This window comes from Perognathus longimembris, chromosome 7, assembly GCF_023159225.1.
Source record: "Perognathus longimembris pacificus isolate PPM17 chromosome 7, ASM2315922v1, whole genome shotgun sequence".
Taxonomy (NCBI): Eukaryota; Metazoa; Chordata; class Mammalia; order Rodentia; family Heteromyidae; genus Perognathus; species Perognathus longimembris.
The window spans coordinates 19,864,408-19,888,499 of record NC_063167.1 but is presented as its reverse complement, the minus strand read 5'-3'; the positions used below and the strand labels follow the sequence as shown (position 1 = coordinate 19,888,499).

Sequence of the window (24,092 nt, the reverse complement as noted above, 5' to 3'; positions counted from 1 at the left end):
ATCATGTGCTAACACACAAACCTTTCTTTCACTGGAATCTTTGTCTTCTTGCCCCTCCTATTACCTGATTAATACACTTTGGGATGATCCTCTCCTCCAAAAATCCCAGAGTATTAATATTCTCTCCTGTTACTACTCTACCTTGTAACTGTTCCATTCATCTGGTATAGAATTACACCTGTGTCTAGGCATCCACACCATCTACCACAGTATCTGGCACAAAGCAAGATTGCAGTGACTACTGCTAAATCAAGACATTATATTCTGATAGGTCATGGTATTACCTTTCAGAGACTTTTGGTTTTGGAATGGTAACATACTTTCTAGCTGTATTACCACTGGTAAGTCACTATAGTTCTTTAAGCTTCAGTTCTTCATCTGCAGGAGTGATGAACTGCCACATCCTAAGGTCATCACAAAAGTCAGATCAACAAGACCTGAAATCCACCCAGACAGCATGTGCTACACAGCGAGCATTCAGTTAGCAGAAGTGATCACAGCTACCATGGCCTCTGATGTCCCATCTCCTGTTAATTGGAGAAGACAGAGCCCACAGGAGCCCCAACAGCTACATGCCAAGCTTCCTAGCCCAGAATTCCACACCTCTGGCTCTCTGCTTCACAGGCAAGAATAGGGAAAGAACCACAGGACACAGGCTTGTTGGGAGTATAAAAATAAGACTTTTTTTCCTCTTAGCACATCAATTATCCAAGAAAAAAAAATCGTAACAAAAATACAAAGCTCTGTTCTTTTTTTGTGTGTTTTGTTTTTTTGTGTCTGTTTTTGTTTTTTTCTGACTCTCAAACAACCCTCCCCAACAGCCCCTTGCCAGGGAGCCCCTGGCTGAAGCCTGGAACGTCCCTGGGATCCCCTGGGGCTCAGGAGAACCGGTGGTCCAGATCTCTCTGGGGGTTGGCAGAGTACGAGTAGGCTTTGCCCAATACCAGGCGGTCCCGCAGCAGCTTGAAGAAGGCATAGTAGTTGCTGAAAAGGATCAAGGCCAGTGAGATCGTCTGGTGCCACTTTTCAGAGGACATTAAGGAGTATAGCTGGTAGACAATGACTGCGCCCTCCAGCAGCAGGAGGATGTTGAGGATCCGAAGGGGTTTGCTGAAAAAGAACTACCCAGGAAAGGGTAGGCATGGACCAGAAAGTATGCTCCAGAAGACTGCCTCTTGGATTGGGGGTGGGGTAGGGTGAGTGGGTAGGCCAGAGGCCAGTGAAGGGGACAAGGTTTTGGGGCCCCGTGCAGACTTGGGAGGGAAGGAAGATTTTGCAAGGTCTGGCAGGGACTTTGCCACTTCCTCTGTCTTTCCTGGGGAGAAAGGTGCTGCTTCCACACAAGGCATTACCCTCCTCCAGAAAGCCTTTCCTGAGAGGTCTACTTGCATTTTCAAACACTTTTTCTGTTTTAAAATCATCTTCTCTTTATATGTAATTCTCTTAGGTATCATTGGGCTTGAACATATTCGAATCTTTTTGTTTCTTACAAGGCTGGGAATTGAACCTGGGGCCTTAATGTATAAAACAAATACTATACTACCAAGTTATCATACCCATAGCACAAATTACGATCTTATGGCATTGGCACAGAAATTTATTTATTTTGAGGTGCTAGAGGTCAAAAGCATGTGAAATTATAGACTCTACAGCCTGAGTACCTACCACTTCCCAAGTAGCCTCCCCAACTAGATTGGGATATTTTCAAGGTACATGACAACACCTACTCTTATGTAATGTTTTAGAGCAAGGTATAGCATAGAACTAAAGAAAAATGTTCTGCTAAGTTAAAAAGAGTGCTTACTGTCTAGGGATCTCAGTTCTACAGGGACCAAGTTCCCTAAATATCAAGAACTGCTTAGAGGATGGAAGGAGAGGTGGCAGAATATGGGAGTTCAAGAGACCAGGATGCTCGAGTCAGCTCTGCACTAACAGGGTATGAGACTCTGAGCAGTCTCCTCCCTTGCTAGGCCTCAGATTTCTCTACAGCAAAATGAAGATCAGTGATTTCTCAAACTGTGATCCTGTGAGCTCCAGGTCCCACGTGGTCCCTTAGGAGCGTCACTGAGGCGAGTGGGAAGCAAAGGGACTTCCAACCCCTTTACGCAGAGCAGTACACCATGTAATCCCAAAGTTAGACTTTGGGAGGATTGACATAAATAAATAAAATGGAGGCAGACCAGTAAGTCCAGTTGGTTTTGCACGGCCCTTTTCCATAGTGCTGAGTCTTATGTTGTTACCATCAGTCCCCAGATTTCTAGAAAGACACCCTTGAATAAGTTAAACTCTATTAGCCAGTTTCAGTATCTAAAAACAGAGACAGCTCTGCTATTTCCCTCACATACAAGTTCTAGGGGAGAAAAGTACACTATAAGTGCTTAGCACAATGCCTGGCACACAACAAGGAATGATGATTATTACCTTCACCACCATGAGCTTTCATCCAATGTTCTGAAAGATCCATTACTAAGTAAGCCTTGGTGGAGCTGTCTTTGTGCTGGATGTGGGCACTATCTTCCTTGGAGTTTGAGAAATAAGGCAAATAGCTTCCTCTTGAGGTGACATCATCTTCCTTCCTGCTGACCCCACCTGGCCTGCCCTGTAGATCAGGCTCCCCCCACCACCCGCCCTCTTTACCAGGGAAGGAGACTCACGTGGAACCGGAAGTGGGAGACATCAGAAGGGATGGCCACGTTGTAGTGACCCACTGCTTTGTAGACATTCTTGCTGTGCTTCACCAGCACTCCCTGTGGCCACATGCATTCTTCAGTCCACCTGGTGCACAGTAGAGGAGTAGCCTTTATCCCCAGCTCACCCGTGAAAAGACATACTAGAAGGTTGGTCTACTTTCATTTATATTGCTTAACACACAGTAGTTTTCCTTTGCTACCAAAAAGTCCAGGGCTGTAAGACTACCGAGAAAATACTTCTGGCTGGGTACTTCTGGCTCAAGACTATAATCTTAGCTACTCAGGAGGCTGAGATATGAGGATCAAAGCCAGCCTGGACAGTAAAGTCTGTGAGATTCTTATTTCCAATTAAATATATTAAAAAAAAAAAAAAGCCAGGGGGCTGGGAATATGGCTTAGTGCTTGCCTTGTATGCAAGAAGCCCTGGGTTCGATTCCTTAGCACCACATAAGCAGGAAAAAAAACAAACAGAAGTGGTGCTGTGGCTCAAGTGGTAGAGTGCTAGCCTTGAGTGAAAAGAAGCCAGGGACAGTGCTGAGGCCTTGAGTCCAAGCCTCAGGACTGGCAAAACAAAAACAAAAAAAACTAAAACCAACACAAAAAAAAACTATAAGTGGAGCTATGGTTCAAGTGGTAGAGCACTAGCCTTGTGCACAAAAGCTCTGTGACAGTGCCCAGGCCCAGAGTTCAAGCCCCAGGACTGGAAAAAAGAACAAAGAAAGGAAGAGAAGAAGGGAGTGGGAGGGAAGAAACCCTTTACCCTCTCTGGACGCATTTCCTTCATCTGGTCTCATCTCTAACCTCCAGTCTGTCTGTGATACAGCTGACAGGGTGGTTGCATAAGATTCTAGGCTGAGTTTGACTGTGCTCTGCTGAAAATACACTGAAGGACTTCTAGTACCTCTGGATTTGGCAAGGCCTTCGAGGTCCTGTGTGGCCTCCCATGATGCCCACCCACCGCATAGCTCATGTCCAGGCTCTGGGAATGGTTCAGTTTCTCTAGCACACTGTACTGCTCCTGTCAGTATCAGCTGCCCCTCCAACTGGACTGATCTTCCTGATGCCTTATTCTCTGGCAAGCTCTTAAAGAGCTTCCAGTCTAATGGAGAAAAATTATTATGGGCAGAAAAATTAGTCTAACCTGGGGCAAAGAGTACTTTGATGAAGAGCTGCAGAAAGTTTAGGCACCAAAAAAGAATGACCCAATCTGAAGGAAGGAGTGCCCAGGACCCCAGGGTTCCTGAGCAGGGTGACTTCTGCTCTAGGTACAGTATTAGCCAGCAGCTAGGCTTCTTTTGCCTCACTCATCCTATTTGTGAACATAGCTATTACCCCCACTAGCCCTCTAGCCTGTGAATTTTTTTTTTTTTTTTTTTTTTGCCAGTCTTGGGGCTTGGACTCAGGGTCTGAGCACTGTCCTTGGCTTCTTTTTGCTCAAGGCTAGCACTCTACCACTTAAGCCACAGCACCACTTCTGGCCGTTTCTGTTTATGTGGTGCTGGGGAATTGAACCCAGGGCTTCATTTATATGAGGCGAGCACTCTTGCCACTAGGCCATATCCCCAGTCCAGCCTGTGAACTTCTTAAGGATCTCATCTGTGATTTCCTCTCTGTGGCCCTCCTTCCTGGGGAGGGTTCATTATCAGCTAATAGAGCATCATATCCAGGCACAGACCAGTGTTTCTAAAGCACATCTGGTAGTGTACCCTCCATGGTTCAAAGTCCTTTAAGGCTCTCCACAGGCTATAGGTCAAAGCGCTAGCTCCTCTCTCTAATACACAGCACCAATCCTGGGATGGACTAAATTAGAAATAAATGTCTCCTGAAAGAGCAGATGATCTAATGGCTAAGTGGATGAGTTGTCAGGTAAGAGAAGAATGAAGCAGTGAAAAAAAATGAATGCATGTATAAGCAAATGAGTCACTGGGTGAATGAGTCAGTGAATGCAGAGGTTTGTCATTTGTCTTCCTCCTGTTCCAGTACACTGCAGGCTCCCCAAGGACATAGAATAGGTTTGTCTTGGGCTCTAGCACACCACACTCTGGATACAAGGTCTAATATACAAGACAAGTTCAATAAACTGTTTGCTGACTGACTGAATGAGTTAATGAACAAGAGGGCAAGTGATTCCAGACACTGACAAGAGTTAGGTCAGGGATTGGTTGGGCAGAAGAGTGTAGGGAAACTCACGGGTGCTGTAGCACATTGGAGCACAGGGCAGGATCCACTTTCTGCCAGCAGCCGAGATGGGCAGCAGCCTTGTGCAGCAGATCACAGTAGCTGGCAGGCAGCAGGTGCTGCATGAGAATCACTGAGGTGCTGATGGACACCAGCAGGAAGAGCTCGCAGGACCAACGCTTGTCATAGTAATGTGTGTTCTGGAAACAGCAGAAGGTAGGTCAGATTCATAATGCCCATAATGGCCTCACTCCCTCTCCTTTCCCCAATTCTAACCTGCCTCAGAAATTAGGACAGTTCTAGGAAGACTTCAAGACAAAAACCAAGAACCAAACACCTAACAAAAATAGTTTAGATCCTGTACCCATTAGTCAATTTCCTATTAAGAAAAATGGCTCCCATTGCCCTCAACTCTGAGTCAGAGCAGGCTCTGGAATATGAGAGACCTGGATTCAAACAGTAACTCTGCTGAATGTTACTGAACTACCAACCACCTCTGAGAGACACTAGGACGATAACACTATACACACAAGTGCCTAGCATGTTATAGGTGCTCAACAGATAGTGTCCTCTCAACTTTAAATCTCTAGGGACAGTGCATCCTGAAGTAATGTTTTGTTGTTGTTGTTGTTTCGTGCCAGTTCTGGGGCTTGAACTCAGGGCCTGGGAGCTGTCCTTGAGGTTCTTTGGCTCAAGGCTAGGCTCAAGGCTAGTGCTCTACCCTTAAGCCACAGCACCACTTCCAGCCTTTTCTGAGTAGTTTGTTGGAGATAAGAGTCTCATGGACTTTTGTATCTGGGCCAGCTTTGAACCATGATCTCAGACTCTTGAGTGGCTAGGACTACAGGTGTGAGCCACCAGCACCCAGCTTGAGGTAATGTTTTAAAACTACTGCAGCTGAGGTAGACTTGGAATCTATAATCAAGAAAGCGACAGCGGCTGGGAATGTGGCTTAGTGGTAGAGTGCTTGTCTCACATACATGAAGCCCTGGGTTCAGTTCCTCAGCACCACATATACAGAAAAGGCCAGAGGTAGCACTGTGGCTCAAGTGGTAGAGTGCTAGCCTTGAGTAAGAAAGGAGTCAGGGACAGTGCTCAGGCCCTGAGTCCAAGCCCCAGGACTGGCAAAAAAAAAAAAAAAAAAAAAAAAAGCTACTGTTCTTTGTTATCAAGAATTAACAACAACAAAAAACAACAAACACTAGCTAAAGCTGGGTGCTGGTGGCTCATGCCTATAATCCTAGCTACTCAGGAAGCTAAGATCTGAGGATTGTGGTTTAAAGCCAGTCTAGGCAGAAAAAAAGTCCATGAGATTCTTAGCTCTAATTAACCAGCAAAGTGCCAGACTGGAGGTATGTTCCAAGTGGTAAAGTACCAGCAGTGAGCAAAAAAGCTGAGTAAAAGGGCTAGGGATATGGCCTAGAGGCAAAAGTGCTTGCCTTGTATACATGAGGCCCTGGGTTCAATTCCCCAGCACCACATATACAGAAAATGGCCAGAAGTGGTGCTGTGGCTCAAGTGGCAGAGTGCTAGCCTTGAGCAAAAAGAAGCCAGGGACAGTGCTCAGGCCCTGAGTCCAAGCCCCAGGACTGGCCAAAAAAACAACGCTGAGTAAGAGTGTAAATTCTCAAGTTCAAGCCCTGGTACCAAAAAACCAAAACAACAACAATGACCAGTCTTCCCGGTGGTTGGATGACCTTAGACGATTCACTTTCTTTCAGAGAACTTTCCTCTTTGCATTCTAAAATGGAGACAGTAGCCAGGCACTGGATGCTCACACCTGTAATCCTAGCCACTCAGGATGCTGAGATTCAAGGATCACGGTTCAAAACCAGCTGGGGGAAGGAAAGTCCATGAGACTCTTATCTCTAATTAACCACAAAAACCCAGAAGTGGATGTGTAGCTCCTGGTAGTGCTAGCCTTGTGCAAAAAAAAAAAAAAAAAAAGAAAAGGAAAGGAAAAAGAACCCAGTCCTGAGTTCAAGCCTGATTATCAACACTAAAACAAACAAAAAAACTCAGAAAACTAAAATGGAGCCAATAGTCATTCCAGGTGTCCAGAAGAGAACAGATAGGAAATCCCATCCAAAGCAGCAGAGTCACTTATGCAAGCAGGAAGGCTCGTTTGGGGCAAGCAGTGCGCTAGGTCTGGGCCAGGCCCTCTCTTTCCTTGTTTTGGTCTACACACCTTCACAAACCAGACAGGTACAAAGGCCACATAATAGGCACTCAGCATGGAGCTGACCAGCACTTCCTTCATGCGCCAGTTGAAGTCCATCTTGAGGAACTCCACTTCATTGCGAATAAGGCTGGGTGACAGGCAGCAGGCATGGGTGGGCATGGCTTCTGGGCCATAGAGCTGTCGAGTGTGCTGCTTCCATGTTTCGCGCAGCGTCAGCAAGTAGTCTCGACTTCTCGCCAGGCCACTGACAGCCTCCCGTGGCCCCATAGAGGCCATGTGGTTGAAGAGGTTCGTCTTGCGAAAATCATAGTTCAGCTGCAGAAATGGAATGTACATCCCAAACCTGCTGGGGAAGATGGTGGTGAGGGCAGGCCTGATCATGGGCTAGGATCCCAACCTTCAGCCCCCAGAGTAGACTCTGCTTTCCCCTCTGGGCCTTCTGGATGCTCCAGCTTCCCAGCCAATGGCCATTCAACATGTCTTAGCATTTGAGTATGCTAAGGAGAAAGAGATGTGTCCCAGCCTCCATGGTCTAGTGATAATAAAAAATAATCATAATCATAATGGCCCATAATCACTAGGCACAGTCTATGTTCCAGGCACTGCACTAAATCCTCTTTTTAAAAAAAAAATTAAGTACAATATACATTAGGTACTGTTATTTTGTCCCTTTTCAGCTAAGGAAGCTGAGGCTCAGAGGTATAGTAAGTCCCAAAGGTTGCACAATTACTGAGTAATAGAACCAGGGGCTGGGCACCGGTGGCTCACATCTACAGTCTTAGCTACTCAGAGTTGAAATCTGAGGACTGCAGTTTGGAGCCAGCCTGAGCAGTCAAATTGAAGAGACTTTTTTCTCTAATTAACCAGCAAAAAGCCAGCAATGGAGATGTGGTTCAAGTGGTAGAGTGCCAGCCAACTGTGAGCAAGAAGGCATAAAAAAACAAAAGGAAATAGAGCCAGGGGTCAGATTCAGCTGTATCTAGTAACAAAGATCAAGATATACACTAAAAAAAGAAAGACTATCAGTAGTTAATTAACAGAATACTCTGTGCCACTAAATTAAGAGGAATAAGTTGTATAACTGAGTGTATACTTGAGAGGAAGCTAGTTAGTGCGTAGAGAAGAGCAGTTCAGAAACAAATCTTTATTTTGAACCTGTCATGGCACTGAAATGAACCCCTGAACAGTGCATATTCCTCCCCCTAAGTAGCAGACTTCAGGGAAGGCTGCAGCTAATTAGTCAAGGGTTTTTGTGAGTGTGTGGTTAGTACCAAAGAAGAAGAGAAAGCTAGATGTACCCACAGCCTGGAAAAATACAGTCAGTCCTCCCAGTATCTGAATTCTACATTGTCAGATTCAACCAACCCAGCTCAGGCACATGGTGGCTACTTGAGAAGATGAGATTTGGGAAAATGATTTGAAGCCAGCATAGACAAAAAGTTAGCAAGATCTCATCTCAACCAATAAGCTGGGCATAGTGGTACAGGTGTATCATCCCAACCACACAGGAAGTGTAAAACATGAAGACAGAGGTCTAGGTTGGCCTGGGAAGAAATGGAAGACCCCATTGGAAAATAACTAAAGCAAAAAGGGCTGGGAACACAGCTTCAGTGGTAAAGTGCCTGCCTAGCAAATTCAAGGCCCTAAATTCAAACTACTGTACTGACAAAAAAAAAAAAAATCCAAAAATTTATTTCTGACTTTCACTATTTTTTTTCTATCTCTGAACATGAACAGTCTTTCTCCACAGCATTATTCTCTAGATTTTTTTTTTTTTTTTTTTTTTGGCCAGTCCTGGGGCTTGGACTCAGGGCCTGAGCACTGTCCCTGGCTTCTTTTTGCTCAAGGCTAGCACTCTGCCACTTGAGCCACAGCGCCGCTTCTGGCCGTTTTCTGTATATGTGGTGCTGGGGAATCGAACCTAGGGCCTCATGTATCCGAGGCAGGCACTCTTGCCACTAGGCTATATCCCCAGCCCTCTACATTTTTTTTTTTAATTTTTATTCTTTGCCAGTCCTGGGGACTAGACTCAGGGCCTGGGCACTGTCCCTGGCTTCTTTTTGCTCATGGCTAGCACTCTACCTCTTGAGCCACAGTACCATTTCCAGTGTTTTCTGTTTATGTGGTGCTGAGGAACTGAACCCACGGCTTTGTTCATGCTAGGTAAGCAATCTACCATAAGCCACATTCCCAGCCCCATAGCATTATTCTCTAGAGCCTAGCAACTTTTTTTCTTTTTGGGTTGTGGAGCTTGAACTCAGGGGCTGGGTGCTGTCCCTGAGCCTCTTTGTGCTCAAGGCAAGTGCTCTACTACTTGAGCCACAGCTCATAGACTTTCCTGCCCAGGCTGGCTTTCAACTGTGATCTTCAGATCTCAGCCTCTTGAGTAGCTAGGATTAAAGGCACAAGCTACCAGTGCCCAGCTTAAAAGCAATCTAAAAAGAAAAATAGAAATGTAGAAAAATAGAGAGAATATTACGTACACAGGAGCATGTGTGTGGGTGATTTGCAGATTATCATGTTGTCTCATATGAGAGACCTAAGCAGCCTTGGACTCTGGCATCTAAAGATGTGGGGTATCCTGGACCAAAGCCTTTTAGGATACTAAGAAAGGACTATAATGACAAAAAGTGGGCCCAGCCAGGCACTGGTGGCTCACACCTATAATCCCAACTACTTAGGAGGTTGAGATCTGAGAACCGTGGTTCAAAGCCAGCCCAGGGCGGAAAGTCCATGCGACTCTAATCTCTGATTAATAACCAAAAAACTGGAAGTATACGTGAGAAGCAATGTTGAGCAAAGGGGAATAAAGAAATATCTGTATTTATTTATAAGTCAGTCCTTTTATTCTCCTACTCGCCTTACACCACTCCCTCAAGGATTCTCTACAGATATTAAATATACCATGAGAGAAGAGAGGCCTATGGGGCTGGGGATATGGCCTAAGTGGCAAGAGTGCTTGCCTCGTATACTTGAAGCCCTGGGTTCGATTCCCCAGCACCACATATACAGAAAATGGCCAGAAGTGGCGCTGTGACTCAAGTGGCAGAGTGCTAGCCTTGAGCAAAAAGAAGCCAGGGACAATGCTCAGGCCCTGAGTCCAAGGCCCAGGACTGGCAAAAAAAAAAAAAAGAGAGAGGCCTATAATGGCAGTATCTCAGAGTAACATCCTTCCTTGCTTTCTGGCCTATGGGGCCACTGCCTGACTATTAGCACTTCACTCAAAACCTGCCAGTATACTACCCAGGCACTTAGAATGCCCACTCAAACCTTCTACCTACTGAAAAAAGGGCAGAAACAGAGACACACACACACACACACACACACACACACACACACACACACACACAGATTCCTTCATTCTTAAATATAAATAAACCAAAGAAAACAACTTTATTTGGAAAACTATTAGTATGAAAGAGAAAAATTGATCTCAGTGGAAAAGTAAGTTGAGGGAATAAAAAGAGATTTTAAAAAAGAAGAACAGGATACTAAGAGGAAACCAAAAACCAGAAAATAAGATGCAGAAGAGATGAAAAGTATGAAAGCCAGGTATGATGATGCATGCCTAAAACCTCAACACTTGGAAATCTAAGGTGGGAAGAGTCAAAGTTGAATCCCTGTCTGCACTACATAATAAGACCTTATCTCCAACAAAAGAAAAAAAAAGTGTGTGTAAGGGGCCCTGAACCACCTGCTTTGGAAGTGGAAGGTCCTTAGTTTAATCTCCTTCAATGCCAACCAAAAGATAAAAACAACAACAACAAAAAAACAGAGGGCTGGGAATATGGCCTGGTGGCAAGAGTGCTCGCCTCCTATACATAAAGCCCTGGGTTCGATTCCTCAGCACCACATATGCAGAAAACAGCCAGAAGTGGCGCTGTGGCTCAAGTGACAGAGTGCTAGCCTTGAGCAAAAAGAAGCCAGGGACAGTGCTCAGGCCCTGAGTCCAAGGCCCAGGACTGGCAAAAACAAAAAAATACAAAAACAAAACTCAATGAAAATATTAGAGGAGCCTGGGTGTTGGTGGCTCACATCTGTAATCATAGCAATTTAAGAGTCTGAGATCTGAAGATTGCCATTTGAAGCCAGCCTGCACAGGAAAGTCTGTGAGACTCTTATCTGCAATTAACTACCAGGAGACAGGAAACTCTAAAGTGGTACTGTGACTCAAAGCGGTAGAGCACTAGCCTTGAGCAAAAAAGAGCCCTGAGTTCAAGCCCCACAACCAACCAAAGCAAGCAAACAAACAAAAAATTGGAAGATTTGGGGCACTGGTGACTCATGCTCATAATACTAGTTTATCAAGACTGTCATCTAAAGAATCATGATTCTAAACTAGCCTGAAAAAAAAATCTGAGTGACTTCTCCAAACTAACAAGTAAAAACTAGGGCTAGAGGTATGGTTCAAATGGTAGAGCAGAAGCCAAGTAAGGATGCCAAATATGAGTATGAGGTCTTGAGTATATGCCCCAGTACCAACAACAACAAAAATCTGTTGAGCAAAAGAAGCTCAAGGACAGTGCCCAAGGCCTGAATTCAAGTCCCAGAACTGACAAAAAAAAAAAAAAAGGCTGGAAGATAAAGTTGAGGAAATCTTTCTCTGAAAGTGAAAAAGAGAGGAATATGGCTGGGATATGGCCTAGTGGTAAAGTGTTCGCCTCATATACATATACATGAAGCCCTGGGTTCGATTCCTCAACACCACATATATAGAAAAAGCCCGAAGTGGTGCTGTGACTCAAGTGATAGAGTGCCAGCCTTGAGGAAAAAAGAAGCCAGGGACAGTGCTCAGGCCCTGAGTTCAAGCCCCAGGACTGGCAAAAAAACAAAAAAACGCCAAACAAGTGAAAAAGAGAGACAAAGTGAGAGAGAGGGAGAGGGAGGGAAAAGGGGAGGGAAGGAAAGTGGAAGAAAAAGAGGGAGGAAGGGAAGAGAAAAAGGGGGAAAAAAGAAAATATGAGGTTAATATAAGAGAGAGATGATCAACCTGTAAGGTTTACCATCTGATAAACAGAAGTTCCAGAGAGATCAGAAAAAACATCAAGAAGTTATTATGAAAGAAATAATAGACAATTTCCTTGAGTGGAAAAAGTATCTGAATCTCCAGGTCAAGAAAAGTACTAGAGTACTGACAAGATAAATGACAAAAGTTCCACATCAGACACATCCTTGTGAAATCTCAAAAATAAAAAGACAGACTATTCCTAAAAGCTTTTAGAAAATAAAAAGTAATCCATAAGTAACTGGAATCAAATTGGTATTAAACTTCTCATTAGCAACACTGGATGCTAGAGGCAATGGAACAACAAAACTCTGAATCAAAGTATGAATCTGAACTTTGAAATCTATATATTTAGTTGAACTATCAGTCAAGTATGAAGGCAGAATAAAGACATTTTTTGACATGTAAGGACTCAGAAAGCATAGACATACTTCCCAAATACCCATTGTTAAAGAAATTACCTGATAGTGCACTCCAGCAAAATAAGTGAGAAAATCAAGAAAGATCAAGACACACGGATCCAGCAGAACAGTGGATCCAACACTGGAGGGCAGTGAAGGAAGTCCCAGGCTGAGAGTTGTGCAGCAGGCTTAAAGAGGAACCACTCCAGACTGGAGCAGGAGGATGGGGGCCTCCAGGAGGGATGTCTTTGGGGTAAGGGGGAAATGGACTCCAGGCAACAGGTACCATGATTGACAGGCTGGATAAAATTGATGATATGTTGAAGGCCCATCGTTCTTTTGTTAACAAGAAAAAAGAAAGGCAATTAGAAACTCCAAGAAAAATAAAAAGCTATATAAGAAAGTTACAATCTAAACACAAAGCAAAGTAAAATACAACATGAATCTAAACAACTGATGAAATGTAAGAAGATAAATCATTTGACTGTGATATTAGGAATATCTTTTTCAAGAGGCCCAAGATCGTGACTCAGTAACTATAAAGAAAGAATATAATTTATGTCCATTACTGGGCCCTGTAGTGAATGACATTTTTGCACATGTAGATATATATAAAGTGTTTAATTTTTAGATTTGGCCTTAGACAAAGAATGGAAACATGGTTATATAGAAGAATATGAATGTAAGCTTAACAATATAAGAGTATTGCTTCTAAGAATTAAGAGAAGGAATGGAAGGAAAGCTGAATGGGTAGGGTTCTTTTTTTTTTTTTTCTTGTCAGTCCTGGGGCTTGAACTCAGGACCTGGGCTCTGTCCATGTGACTGTCTGTGCTCGAGGCTAGTGCTCTACCACTTGAGCCACAGTGCCACTTCCAGCCTTTTCCATTTATGTGGTACTGAGGAATTGAACCCAGCGCTTTATGCATGATAGGCAAGCACTCTACCACTAAGCCACATTCCTAGCCTATAGGAAGGGTTCTTAATATTCCTATTTTACATAGAAGTATTCTAAGTTCCATTGCTGATGGAAATAAAAAAATACTTTTCTTCATAATGTTTGAGATGAAACCTAGGGTCTTATGCATGGTAAGCTAGTAGCGAGCTCTCAACCACTGAGCTATGTTACCAGCCCCTAGCATATTTCTGTTACTGACAAAGACAACAAAGAGAAAACTAAAAATAATAACAGTTATCAAATAGGGGCAATAGTTATTTGTGGAAGGTGAACGAAATCATCATGTATTATCGTAGTGAATCAAGGTGCTTTACAGTGTATAGTATGCTTGCATATGCTCCGAATATACAAGGATATACAAGAAACCACAATCATTGATGATTATCTCTTGGAACAGAAACTAGATAGTTAAGAAGCAGCAGACAAGACTTTTTTTTTTTGGATAAGTAATATAAACCAGAGAAACTATATCACTCTATTTTCTTAAATTGTTTGAATTGTAATTATGTGTGCCTTTTTTCAATGAAAAAGTCACTAAATAAATTTGGGAGGGAGCACTAGGATTTGAACTCAGAGCCTTGAGTTTGTAGACAAATGGTCTACTACATGAGCCACAACTCCAGCCCTACCAAATTTTTTCCAGTATTTGGGTTTGAACTTAGGGGCCCTGAACTTGCTAGTCAAATATACAACAGCTGAGCCACACCTCTAGCCCTTTTAGAGTGTGTGCTGGTACTGCGGCTTGAACTCAGGGCTTCAAGCTCTCTCATAGCTGGGCTCTATCACTTGAGCCATTTCTCACTTTTTGCAGGTTAAGTGGGAGATAAGTCTGTCAGGTTTGTCTTCCTGGGCAAGCTTTAAACCACAATTCTCAGACTCAGCTTCCCCAGTAGTTAAGATAACAGGGGTAAACCACTGGCATCTAGTTTACACTTATTGTTGTTGTTATTATTATTGTTATTATTATTATTACCAGTCCTGGGGCTTGAACTGAGGGCCTGAGCACTGTCCCTGGCTTCTTTTTGCTTAAGGCTAGCACTCTACCTCTTGAGCCACAGCACCACTTCTGGCTTTTTCTGTTTATGTGGTGCTGAGGAATTGAACCCAGGGCTTTGTGCATGCTAGGCAAGCACTCTTCTGCTAAGCCACATTCCTACCGTGTACACTGGTTATTTTTAAGATGGGTTCTTGCCTCTTGTGACAGTCCTCACCTAGATCACAACTCTAATTTCAGGTTGTCGATGTGATAGGCATGTGTCACCATGCCCAGCTTCTGTTGAGGTAGTCTTGAAAACTTTTCTGACTGGTTGTTCTCAAACTCTGATCTTGTCAGTCTCAGCCTCCCAAGTAGCTAGGACTACAAGTAAGAGCCACAAGTACTTGGCTCTGCTCTGGTTATTTTTGAGATAGGGTCTTGTTTCTCTTCCAGGTCACTCTGGACAGTGACCCTTCTATTTAGGCTTGCTACAGCTGAAAAGACAAGTATAAACAATCATGCCCAGCTTTTGCTGTTGAAGTTAGGCTTTGGGAACTTTTTGCCCAGGCTGGCCTTGAACGATGATCCTCCCCAATCTTAGCCTCTTAGGTAGCTAGGATTGCAGGTGTGAGCCATTACAATTTAAATAAAACTTTAAGGTAGTAAAATAAAAACATAAGGATAAAGAATTATGTTGGTACTTAAACAAAAACAACAACAACAACGCAGAAAGTGAAAGCAAACAGGGGCTAAAAATATGGAGGATGGGTCTGGAGGCCGCTGCTCTGCCTTTTAGTGCTAGATTTATTTTTGTTGTTTCAGTTTTTTTAAATATAATTTTATCTGGGTGCTCATGGATCATACCAGTAATCCTACTACTCAGGAGGCTCTGATCTGAGGATTGCAGTTAGAAATCAGCCCAGACTAGAAAGTCTATAAGACTCTTATTTCCAGTTAATCTAAAAAAGCTGGAAGTAGAGCTGTGGCTCAAGTGGTAGAGAGCAAAATAAGCTCAGGGACAGTATCTAAGCCCTAAGTTCATGCTCCAGGATCAGCATACAAAAAAAATCAATATAATTTTATTATTATTAAGGTGTTGTACAAAGGAGTTACCATTTCATAAGTCAGATGAGTACCATTCTTTTGGAACAATGTCACTCCTTCCCTTACTTTCAGAGTTAGTGTTGTTTTTTATGACTGAACCTGTATTATATCAATGAAACTTTAAAAATAAAAGATAAGGGTTGGCAGTATGGCTCAAGAGGTAGAGTACTGGCCTAGGCAAATTTAAAGCCTTGAATTCAAACCTTACTATTGAAGAAAAAAAAAGTTAATGCAAAATACATAAACGATAGCCAGGTGCTGGTGGCTCATGCCTGTAATCCTAGCTACTCAGGAGGCTGAGATCTGAGGATCAAAATTCAAATCCAGCTCTGGCAGGAAGTCCTGTGAGACTTTCATCTCCAATTAACCACCAGAAAACCAGAGGTGGTGCTGTGGCTCAAAGTGGTAGAGCACTAGTCTTAAGCAAAAGAACTCAGGAACAGTGCCCAGGCCCCGAGTTCAAGCCCCATGGCTGACCAAAAAAACAAAAAAACAAAAAAACGTACACACACACACACACACACACACACCCCTTAAAAAAATAAAGACCACTCTTTTAACTTATAATTCCAATTGTAAACACAAAACATAGCCACTTTATGTAACACAGGAAAACATATTATAGAAACAAAACAAAACAAAACAAAAAACCCTATGGAGAGAAGGACACAGGAGGCTTCTACTGTTGATTAGTTATCTTTAAAGTTCTAGGTGAATTTCCTGTGGTGTACCCTATGTGGTTACTGTATATGATTTTGGTACACTGGATATTGTATATATGCCTACCTGATCTAGGAAAGGGAAAGAAAAATGAGGGTGTAAGATATCACAAGAAATGTATTCACTGCCTTATTATGTAACTGTACCCCCTTTGCACAACACCTTGTCAATAAAATTTAATTTTAAAAAAAGGGGGCTGGGAATACGGCCTAGTGGCAAGAGTGCTTGCCTCATATACATGAAGCCCTGGGTTTGATTCCCCAGCACCACATATATAGAAAATGGCCAGAAGTGGTGCTGTGGCTCAAGTGGCAGAGTGCTAGCCTTGAGCAAAAAGAAGCCAGGGACAGTGCTCAGGCCCTGAGTCTGGCAAAAAAAAAAAAAAAAAAAAAAAAAAGTTTTATTGTTAATGCTTGTAGAATTCATAAACTTTGTAGATTAGGAAAAAAAAAACCTTATGGATGATATCCATAGACAAACCAAGAACTACTAATAGAGGATCAATCAAATTGTGAAAATCTCAATCAATAACATAAGTCTATTCCCATACATACTTCCATGGGAACATATCCAAGTCATATGATTACGCAAAAAAGTACAGTAAACTGTACAACATCATGTACTGTATAATCCATTCTAGTTATTGAAAAAGTACAAGTATATGTACTTACACAGAAAAAATGTGGAAAATATGGTACAAATAATGAATGGATGGATTTCCCGGGACTGAGATTTTGTGAAGCCTTTCATTTTCTATGTTAAAAGCCTCGGAGACTTGGAACACAGCTCAAGTGGTAGAGCACTTGCCTAGCAAGTGAGGCTCCAAGTTTAATCCCCAGTACTTGGTAGGGGGGAGGAGGGAGCTTCTGCTTTTATAAAAGACATATATCACTCATAAAACCACTCATACAACTAACTTGTTTGTTTGTCAATCGTGGGGCTTGAACTCTGGGCCTGGGCACTGTGTGTGAGCTCTTTCACCTAGCACTCTACCACTTGAGCCACAGCGCCACTTCCAGTTTGCTGGTGGTTAATTGGAGATAAAAGTCTCATGCCCGGGTTGGCGTTGAACCACAATCCTCAAATCTCAGCCTCCTGAGTAGCTAAGATTACAGGCATGAGCCACCAGCACCCAACCAGCCAGTGCCTTCTTAGTCATGCAGGGTAGAGAGGGAGGGTAGTCCTGCTCTGAAGCTTCCCAAGGACCAGGGTTGGCCCAGCCTGAGAAAGTTCATGAATCAGAAAGGCCGGCATTGGGAAATAACGGTTAATGCTTAGACAGTCAAAACAGATACTTTGCCAAAGCCCTCCTGTACTCCAGACCAGAAGCAGGACTAGCCTAGGCACTTTCTCCACAGTCAACAATGAAGGTTCTAAGAAACAGGAGTGAGTTAATCAGACACCAGGACAAAAACACACATGCATGTGCAGATGTACATACACAGGCGTGCTTCATGCTCAAACACCAGAGAATGCAAACATGCAGCTGCTTGCCAGCACACAGATTTGGGCAGGCTCCAAAAGATTGCACAAATGCTTAGTTAGATACAGAGGGAGACAAAGTCCATGCATTCTGCTGAGAAAATTCCTTTTAAGATATACAGTCAGATTGGAGTTTCATTTTGACCTTTTATCAATGGGAGCTTGGGTAAACTGTACAAACTGCTACAAAAAGAAGGCTAATCACCCTGATCTCAAGGGTGTCATCAGATAGTATGAGAGGATATGGTTGCTGCTTGCCAGCCAGTCTTCCACATAACCTAGCCACAGTAAGGGCAGAGGGCAGAGGCCAGGTGGTAGGCAGGGAGGGGTGAAGTGAGGGGTACTCACGGATAGCAGAGGAACAGAAGGTTCAGGAAGGAGTAGGTCCTGAAGAGGTGAATGAGGGATCGGCACAGACTCCAGCCTGTTGCCGTGAGAACGGTGAATCGGGTGAGGAACAGCAGGATGGAGCGAAAGAGGGAGACCTTCCCCCTTTGAGAAGCCTGGGTCAGGGGAAATAGGATGGAATGGAGCCTTGGATGGAGGCTACCAAATCCCACCCAGTATGGCCTGTGATCCCACCCAGGGAAAAGTGTGCAGCAGGCTGGGCAAAACCTGGCTAAGTGAATCCTCTTTGATGCTCAGTAAATTCTGAGAGCCAACAGGATGTGATTAATGTTCTTTAAACAAGTCCAAAGGGAGCCCCACAGAAATGCCTCAGGGCTGAGGGGCTGGGTGGGTCTCCTTGGTACCCCAAGGGGAAGAGGAAGTTCCCAAGTCCCAGGACAGTCTCTAGGACCCAATCACCTCCTTCACGATGGACCCAATGAAGCGGCGGCCCAGAACAATGGTGGTCACCATCAGCAAGTTGAAGTCGATCAGGTGGAAGTTCTGTCAGGGGGCAGAGGCCTGGGGGTCATGTGGGCCCATTGCCTACACAAGGGCTTTTCTCATACCCTCCCCTCCCCCTGTGCAGTCCTTTCCACAGAGACGGTCCCCATTCTCTGACCTTCGTTGGCCTCCAGTTGAGTCAGGCCAGGAAATTACCTGTGGAGAACAAGGCCCAGAGAAGGGAAGTAGGACAGTCCCTGGGGAAAAGAAAGTGGTATACGAACCCTTCCTCTCTTCCCCTCCCCTCCCCTCAAGTCCCTGTCCCTGTACCTCTTCAGCCCAGGGCTCTTTCTACCTTCAAGATACTGATATGTTCGTATGGCTCAGGACTTAAGCCTTTTGAGCTCCTTTTTGGCAAAATTGGTGCCAGATTCATCTCTGTTACCCTTACAATGCCTAGTGTGGTCCTAGGCACACTAGTATTCAAGAATCATCAGTTTTCTCTTGCTTCCACCATGCCTAGCATGGGGACAAGTATACAGTAGTGCTTGGTAGGCTACATCAAACTGAAACTAAGCAAACACACACACACACACACACACACACTAATACATACAATACAGCTGGCACTGGCTGATCAGCACCTACCAGCGAAGTGTGGGAGGGTGGGTGGGAAGGTGGATACCACCACACTGTCTTGTAGATGTTGATGTAGTGGACGAAGAGAGCTATGAGCTGACAGAAGAAGAGCTGCAACTCAAATAGAATGCTGGCCTGGACGGGAAGTTCGGGAATCTTGCAGTGCTGCAGAGGCACAACTGTCTGGGTAGCCAGTGGAGGGCTCGCGAGGCCTGTCCCAGAACTGCTCCTGGAGGTGGGAAGGGAGTAATATCAGGAGCTGACCTGAGACCTTTATAGACTGTAGACTGTGGGGTTTGATCAGAAAAAAGCCATTTAGACTAAGGAGGAAGCCCTCCTATTCATGCTTGCCAAAGGAGCTGACAAAGCCTCTCACTAATTTGATTCATGTCTTCCATCACTTCCTAGGAGGGAATTATCAGGTCCATTTGACACATGAGGAAAAAGGAGGCCCAGAGAGAGAAGGCATTTTGTCTAAGTGACAAGCAAATCAGAAGCAGAACTGCAATTGGAATAAGCCTTTGGACTTATTCTACCTAGTCCCACTGCATTTGTCCAAGTGACCGCCCTCAGGTTAGTTCCTCTGTGTCTTCTCTGTGGCTCACTCCCTATTGAGCCCCCACTTGGAATCCAGGATATCATTCTAGAACCCAACCCATAAGTTTCTGGCCCACCCTGGTCCTCACTGCCACAGAGCATAGGAAGAAGCAAATGAGTAGTTTACCTGGCACGGGAACGAACACTGGTCACTGATGCACTGGAAGTGTGGCTTCCACCAGAGCTGCCTGAGGATCCTGGCTCACAGAGCGGATTTCGGCAGTAAGATGTCCTGTTGGGACCTCTTCGTCCTCCTGTAGGGCTCAACACAAAGTAGATGCTCAAGGCAGAGGGCATATATCAAGGACAATAGTAATGAGACTAGCTAGCAGTTATGTGGTATCTCAGGGACCTTACAGTAGGTCCCTGACTACCTCTTCAACCTCACCTGCCCACATATCCCATGCTCTTGCCACCTCTGCCCTTTTCTCTGGAAGCTAAGTTTGTCACTTCTTTATTTGCCATATTTTCTGTCTGGAGAGCCCCTCCTTGACATCCTTGAGCCAATTTAACCAGTCCTTTCCTTTTTTATTTTAGTCTGTTTATTTTTTTTTCAGATAGGGCCTTACACTTGTATTTACTTTTTTGTAGCTACCAGTGTTTGAACTCAAAGCCTTAGACACACTCAGCTTGCTTGCAAGCTAGCCCTCCATCACCTAAACCATGCCTCCAGCCCAGGTTTTCCTCAGATTTTTTGAAGGGGAATGGTGTCTCTCAAGACTTTTCTTTATTATCAGGTGAATGGTGGCTCACATCTGTAATCCTACTACTTAGGAGGCTAAAATTTAAGGATCCTTGTACAAAGCCAGCCTAGACATACAAATCCCAGTGGCTCTTATCTTCCATTAACTAGGAAAAAGCCATTAGTAGAGGTCACTTAAGTTTTAAGAGTGTCAGTCCTGAGCAGAAAAAGCTAAATAAAAAGGTGAGGCCCTGAGTTCAAGTCCCACTACCAGTACAAAAGAAGAAAATTTTTCTTGTTGAGCTGGCTTCAGTGCATGATCTTTCAGATCTCAACTTCCTGGGTAGTTAGGATTACAGGTGAGAAGCCACTGACACTTGGCATGGGGTCTTAACACTTTTGCCAAGTCTCAGATTACAATCCTCCTATCTCTATCTCCTGGTGCTGAGATTATAGGTATGTAACAACGCACCCAATTCTTTTTTTTTTTTTTTGCAGTGCTATTAAGAATATACCCTACCAATGAGCTATACCAGCAGATCTCACTATCATTTTAAAAACAGCTGTCCCATCACACTCTATTCTGTTTTTTGTTTTTAAATGTCAGTACTGGGGCCTGCACTCAGGGCCAGAGAGCTGTCTCTTAGACTTTTTTAAGTTCAAAGCTCCATTTCTGGTTTTTTGGTGGTTAACTGGAGATAAAGAGTCTCACAGACTTTTCTGCCCTGGCTAGCTTCAAACTTCAATCCTCAGCTCTCAACGGCTTGAATAGTTAGTATTATAGGTATGAGCCATCATGGCCCCGCTGTTTAGTTTTTAAGTAACAGGGTTTGCTATGTAACCCAAGTTGGCCTCAAACTCATGATCTTCCAGCCTCATCCTCCCAAGTGCTGGAATTATAAGTGCATGGCATCTCATCCAGGCCTTATCTGTCTTTTTCACTACTGTTTCCCCTACTCCTACCACAGTGCCCAACAAATATATGTTAATAAGGAGCTTAGGGAGATAGGTCTTTTAATACTAGAAAGTTGAGCTCATGCTGTGTTGGAAACAGTATAAAGGTCCAAGTCCTGAGGTGTCAGCTGTGCTACGCACTCCATGCATGTAGACAGGAGGAGGTTACAATTTTGAGCAGCTTTGAGATAGTGCTTTTTCCTCTAGTGCCCTGAGATGCCCAACCCAATGAGGATCCAAGGCCAAAACTCAGGGTCAGGTTCTGGAAGAATACTGTTTTTGTGGACCCAACACTTGGATTTTACATCCTACATCCCTAGGCTTAGCAGTCTAGCCCAAGATCTCAGACACTGCTCCACAAGTACAGTACTTAATCCAGTGCACTTAATCCGAAGAACTTAATCAGTTACAGTGGTCCATACTGCTCAGGGAAACAACCTGTGACTTCTCACCTGGCAAGGTTTCCCCACACGCTGGTTCCAGAGCTCTGACCCCCTCACTCACCGACCAGAAGCTCTGTCCATATTCTAGTATGTATATGAACTTGAGGCTTGGGAACTCCCTCAACCCGAGAGCTCTGCCCACACCCACTCTCCCGTCTTTAGGCGCTGTCCACCCACATAAAAGGCCCTCAGCCCCGCCCACACGCAACTGTCAGCCCGGAAACCCCGCCCACAATCCATGGAAAACCCTCCAAGCCCAGAAGCTTCCTTCCCGAAGGGGTCTCCAAGGTCTGGGCGGCCTCCTCCGCGCCCCCCCGGGATGTGAGCCCGCACACCTCCAGAAAGTTCATCCCCGCACTGCGCCTCCAGTGCCCCCCCCAGCCCCACCTCTAACGCGAAGCCACGCCCACCCAGAGCCCCGCCCCCATCCGAGCCCGCACGAGCGGGTCTTCACCCAAGCCCAGGCCCTTCACGAGCCCTCAGCCTTCTGGAACCCCTTCCCGCCGACCCACGGTCCCGCTCCCACCATGGAGGCTCCACGCAAAACCACAGAGGGGGCGGGGTCCCGCCTGCGTCCGCATCCCCTCCCCCCCCCCGCAGATCCGCGTGGAGCGGCTATGAACAGCTTGGTCGCCGCGACCCCCGCGCCCACGGGTCTCCGAGCCGAGCCGGAGCAGCTCTCCTCACCCATCTCCTTCCCCGGCGCTCTCCCGCTTCGCCGCCGCAGCTCCTGCGGGCAATATGTCGGAGGCGACGGCGGCCGGGAGAGGACTAACCGCCGCAGCCCGGTCCCGGGGTAGCAGCTGCGCGCTCCCGCCTCGCCACGAAATTTGCATACAAGGCGGGCTATGAGCCGGGAGCGCGCTTCTTAAAGGGGACGCCACGGAGAGGGCGGTGACTGCGCGCTCTTTGTCTGGAGGTCCTCCCCGACCTCGCGACGCAGCTACTGCCCACCGGGACTTGGGAGACAGGCATTTCCCACCTGCTGTCCCCCTGCGTGGCTTCCCGTCCTCCAGCATCTCTAGGCGTGAGGGAGAGGCCAGGACCGCCCCTCCGTGGCTGCTGGGAAGTGAGCAGCCAGCCAGCCACAGGCGTGTGAAACTGAAGGGCATCCCAGATTGGCCTTCCATCTCTCCCCCTTGGACTTCACTGCTAGTCCTTTCTTTGGTTCCATGTCTGATTTCGAACTTAGTCTTGCTGTTCTAAGCATTTCTCAGATTTCTAAGCATTTTCACTTTTGACCACCTTTGTTTAGATCTTGCAAAGCTCATTTTTGAGCTTTGCAATCCCGTTTCTTGGGCCAAAGGCATATTCCCCTTACAAATCTTGGTGTCGAGCATGGAACTGCTTTTTGTTGTTCCTGTTTTTGGCGGTACTGGGTCTTAAACTCAGTGCCTCTCGCTTGCTAAACAGGCACTTTACTGGTGGGAAACGCCTCCTGCCCTGATTCTTGCTCATTTTTGAGATAGGGTCTCATTTCCTGCCTAAACACCTCAAAATACACCTATATTAATCTTCTCCGGAGCTAGAATCATAGACACATACCTTCGACAGGGAGTCTTGGAAACATTTTTTGGCCAGGAACCTTAACTCCAACAATCTCAATTTCATAAGTAGCTAAGATTACAGGTGCATGCCACCAGCCCTGGGAACTGCTTTAATCAATGTTTGCCAACACTGTTAGGCTTAGCAAGCATTTTAAGAGGAAACATTCTCTGGTGCTGATGGCTCACACCTCTAATACTACCTACTCAAGAGGCTGAGATATGAAGATTACTGTTTGAAGCCAGCCTGGGCAGGAAAGTCTGTGAAATTTTTTGTTGTTAGTCATGGGGCTTGAACTCTGGGCCTGGGCACTGCCCCTGAGTTCTTTCACCTCAAGGCTAACAGTCTACCACATGAGCCACAGCGCCACTTCTGGTTTTTCTGGTGGTTAACTGGAGATAAGAGTCTCATACCCTTTCCTGCCCAGGCTGGCTTTGAATCATGATCCTCAGATCTCAGCCTCCTGAGTAGCTAGGATTACAGGCCTGACCTCCCAGATTTGAGATTCTCTCCACTTAACCATCAAAAAACCAGAAGTGGAGCAGTAGCTCAAGAGGTAGAGTACTATTCTTGAGCCTGAGCACAGAAACTCAGGATAGTGCCCAGGCCCTGAGTTCAAGCCCCAAGACTGGCACAAAGAAAGAAAGGAAAAAATTTATAAATGGGTTACTACTAGTTGCAGGTATTTGTTTCTGTTTCTTCCCTCCT

At 45.1% G+C, this 24,092-nt stretch overlaps 1 protein-coding gene across 8 annotated transcripts; it reads right to left on the bottom strand.

The window, feature by feature from the left end:
- Positions 1-657: 657 nt before the first annotated feature.
- Positions 658-22,994, bottom strand: Tmem39b (transmembrane protein 39B). 8 transcript variants are annotated; one of them, XM_048350753.1, is made up of 9 exons: positions 22,527-22,994; positions 19,888-20,014; positions 19,173-19,392; positions 18,501-18,584; positions 18,042-18,196; positions 7,057-7,393; positions 4,881-5,068; positions 2,655-2,775; positions 658-1,121 (listed from the first exon to the last, which is right to left on the bottom strand). In XM_048350753.1, the coding sequence occupies exons 1-9, from the start codon at positions 22,528-22,530 to the stop codon at positions 879-881; spliced, it is 1,479 nt and encodes a 492-aa protein (XP_048206710.1). In that variant the 5' UTR covers positions 22,531-22,994; the 3' UTR covers positions 658-878. The 8 variants fall into 8 exon arrangements, with proteins under 8 accessions (XP_048206710.1, XP_048206709.1, XP_048206712.1 ...); XM_048350752.1 differs by lacking the exon at positions 22,527-22,994 and having other exon boundaries at positions 19,888-20,590; XM_048350755.1 differs by lacking the exons at positions 19,888-20,014; positions 22,527-22,994 and adding an exon at positions 18,703-18,781 and having other exon boundaries at positions 19,173-19,301.
- Between the last annotated feature and the right edge of the window lie 1,098 nt (positions 22,995-24,092).

What these genes read in the sequence shown, in the direction of transcription:
- Tmem39b (XM_048350752.1), bottom strand. Translation starts at nt 20,057, where the DNA reads ATGCCCTCTGCCTTGAGCATCTACTTTGTGTTGAGCCCTACAGGAGGA. An exon ending in TACCTGTCTGGTTTGTGAAG is followed by an intron (nt 5,069 to 7,056) that starts GTGTGTAGACCA and finishes TGCTGTTTCCAG; the next exon opens with AACACACATTACTATGACAA. An exon ending in TCCAATGTGCTACAGCACCC is followed by an intron (nt 2,776 to 4,880) that starts GTGAGTTTCCCT and finishes ACTGTGCACCAG; the next exon opens with GTGGACTGAAGAATGCATGT.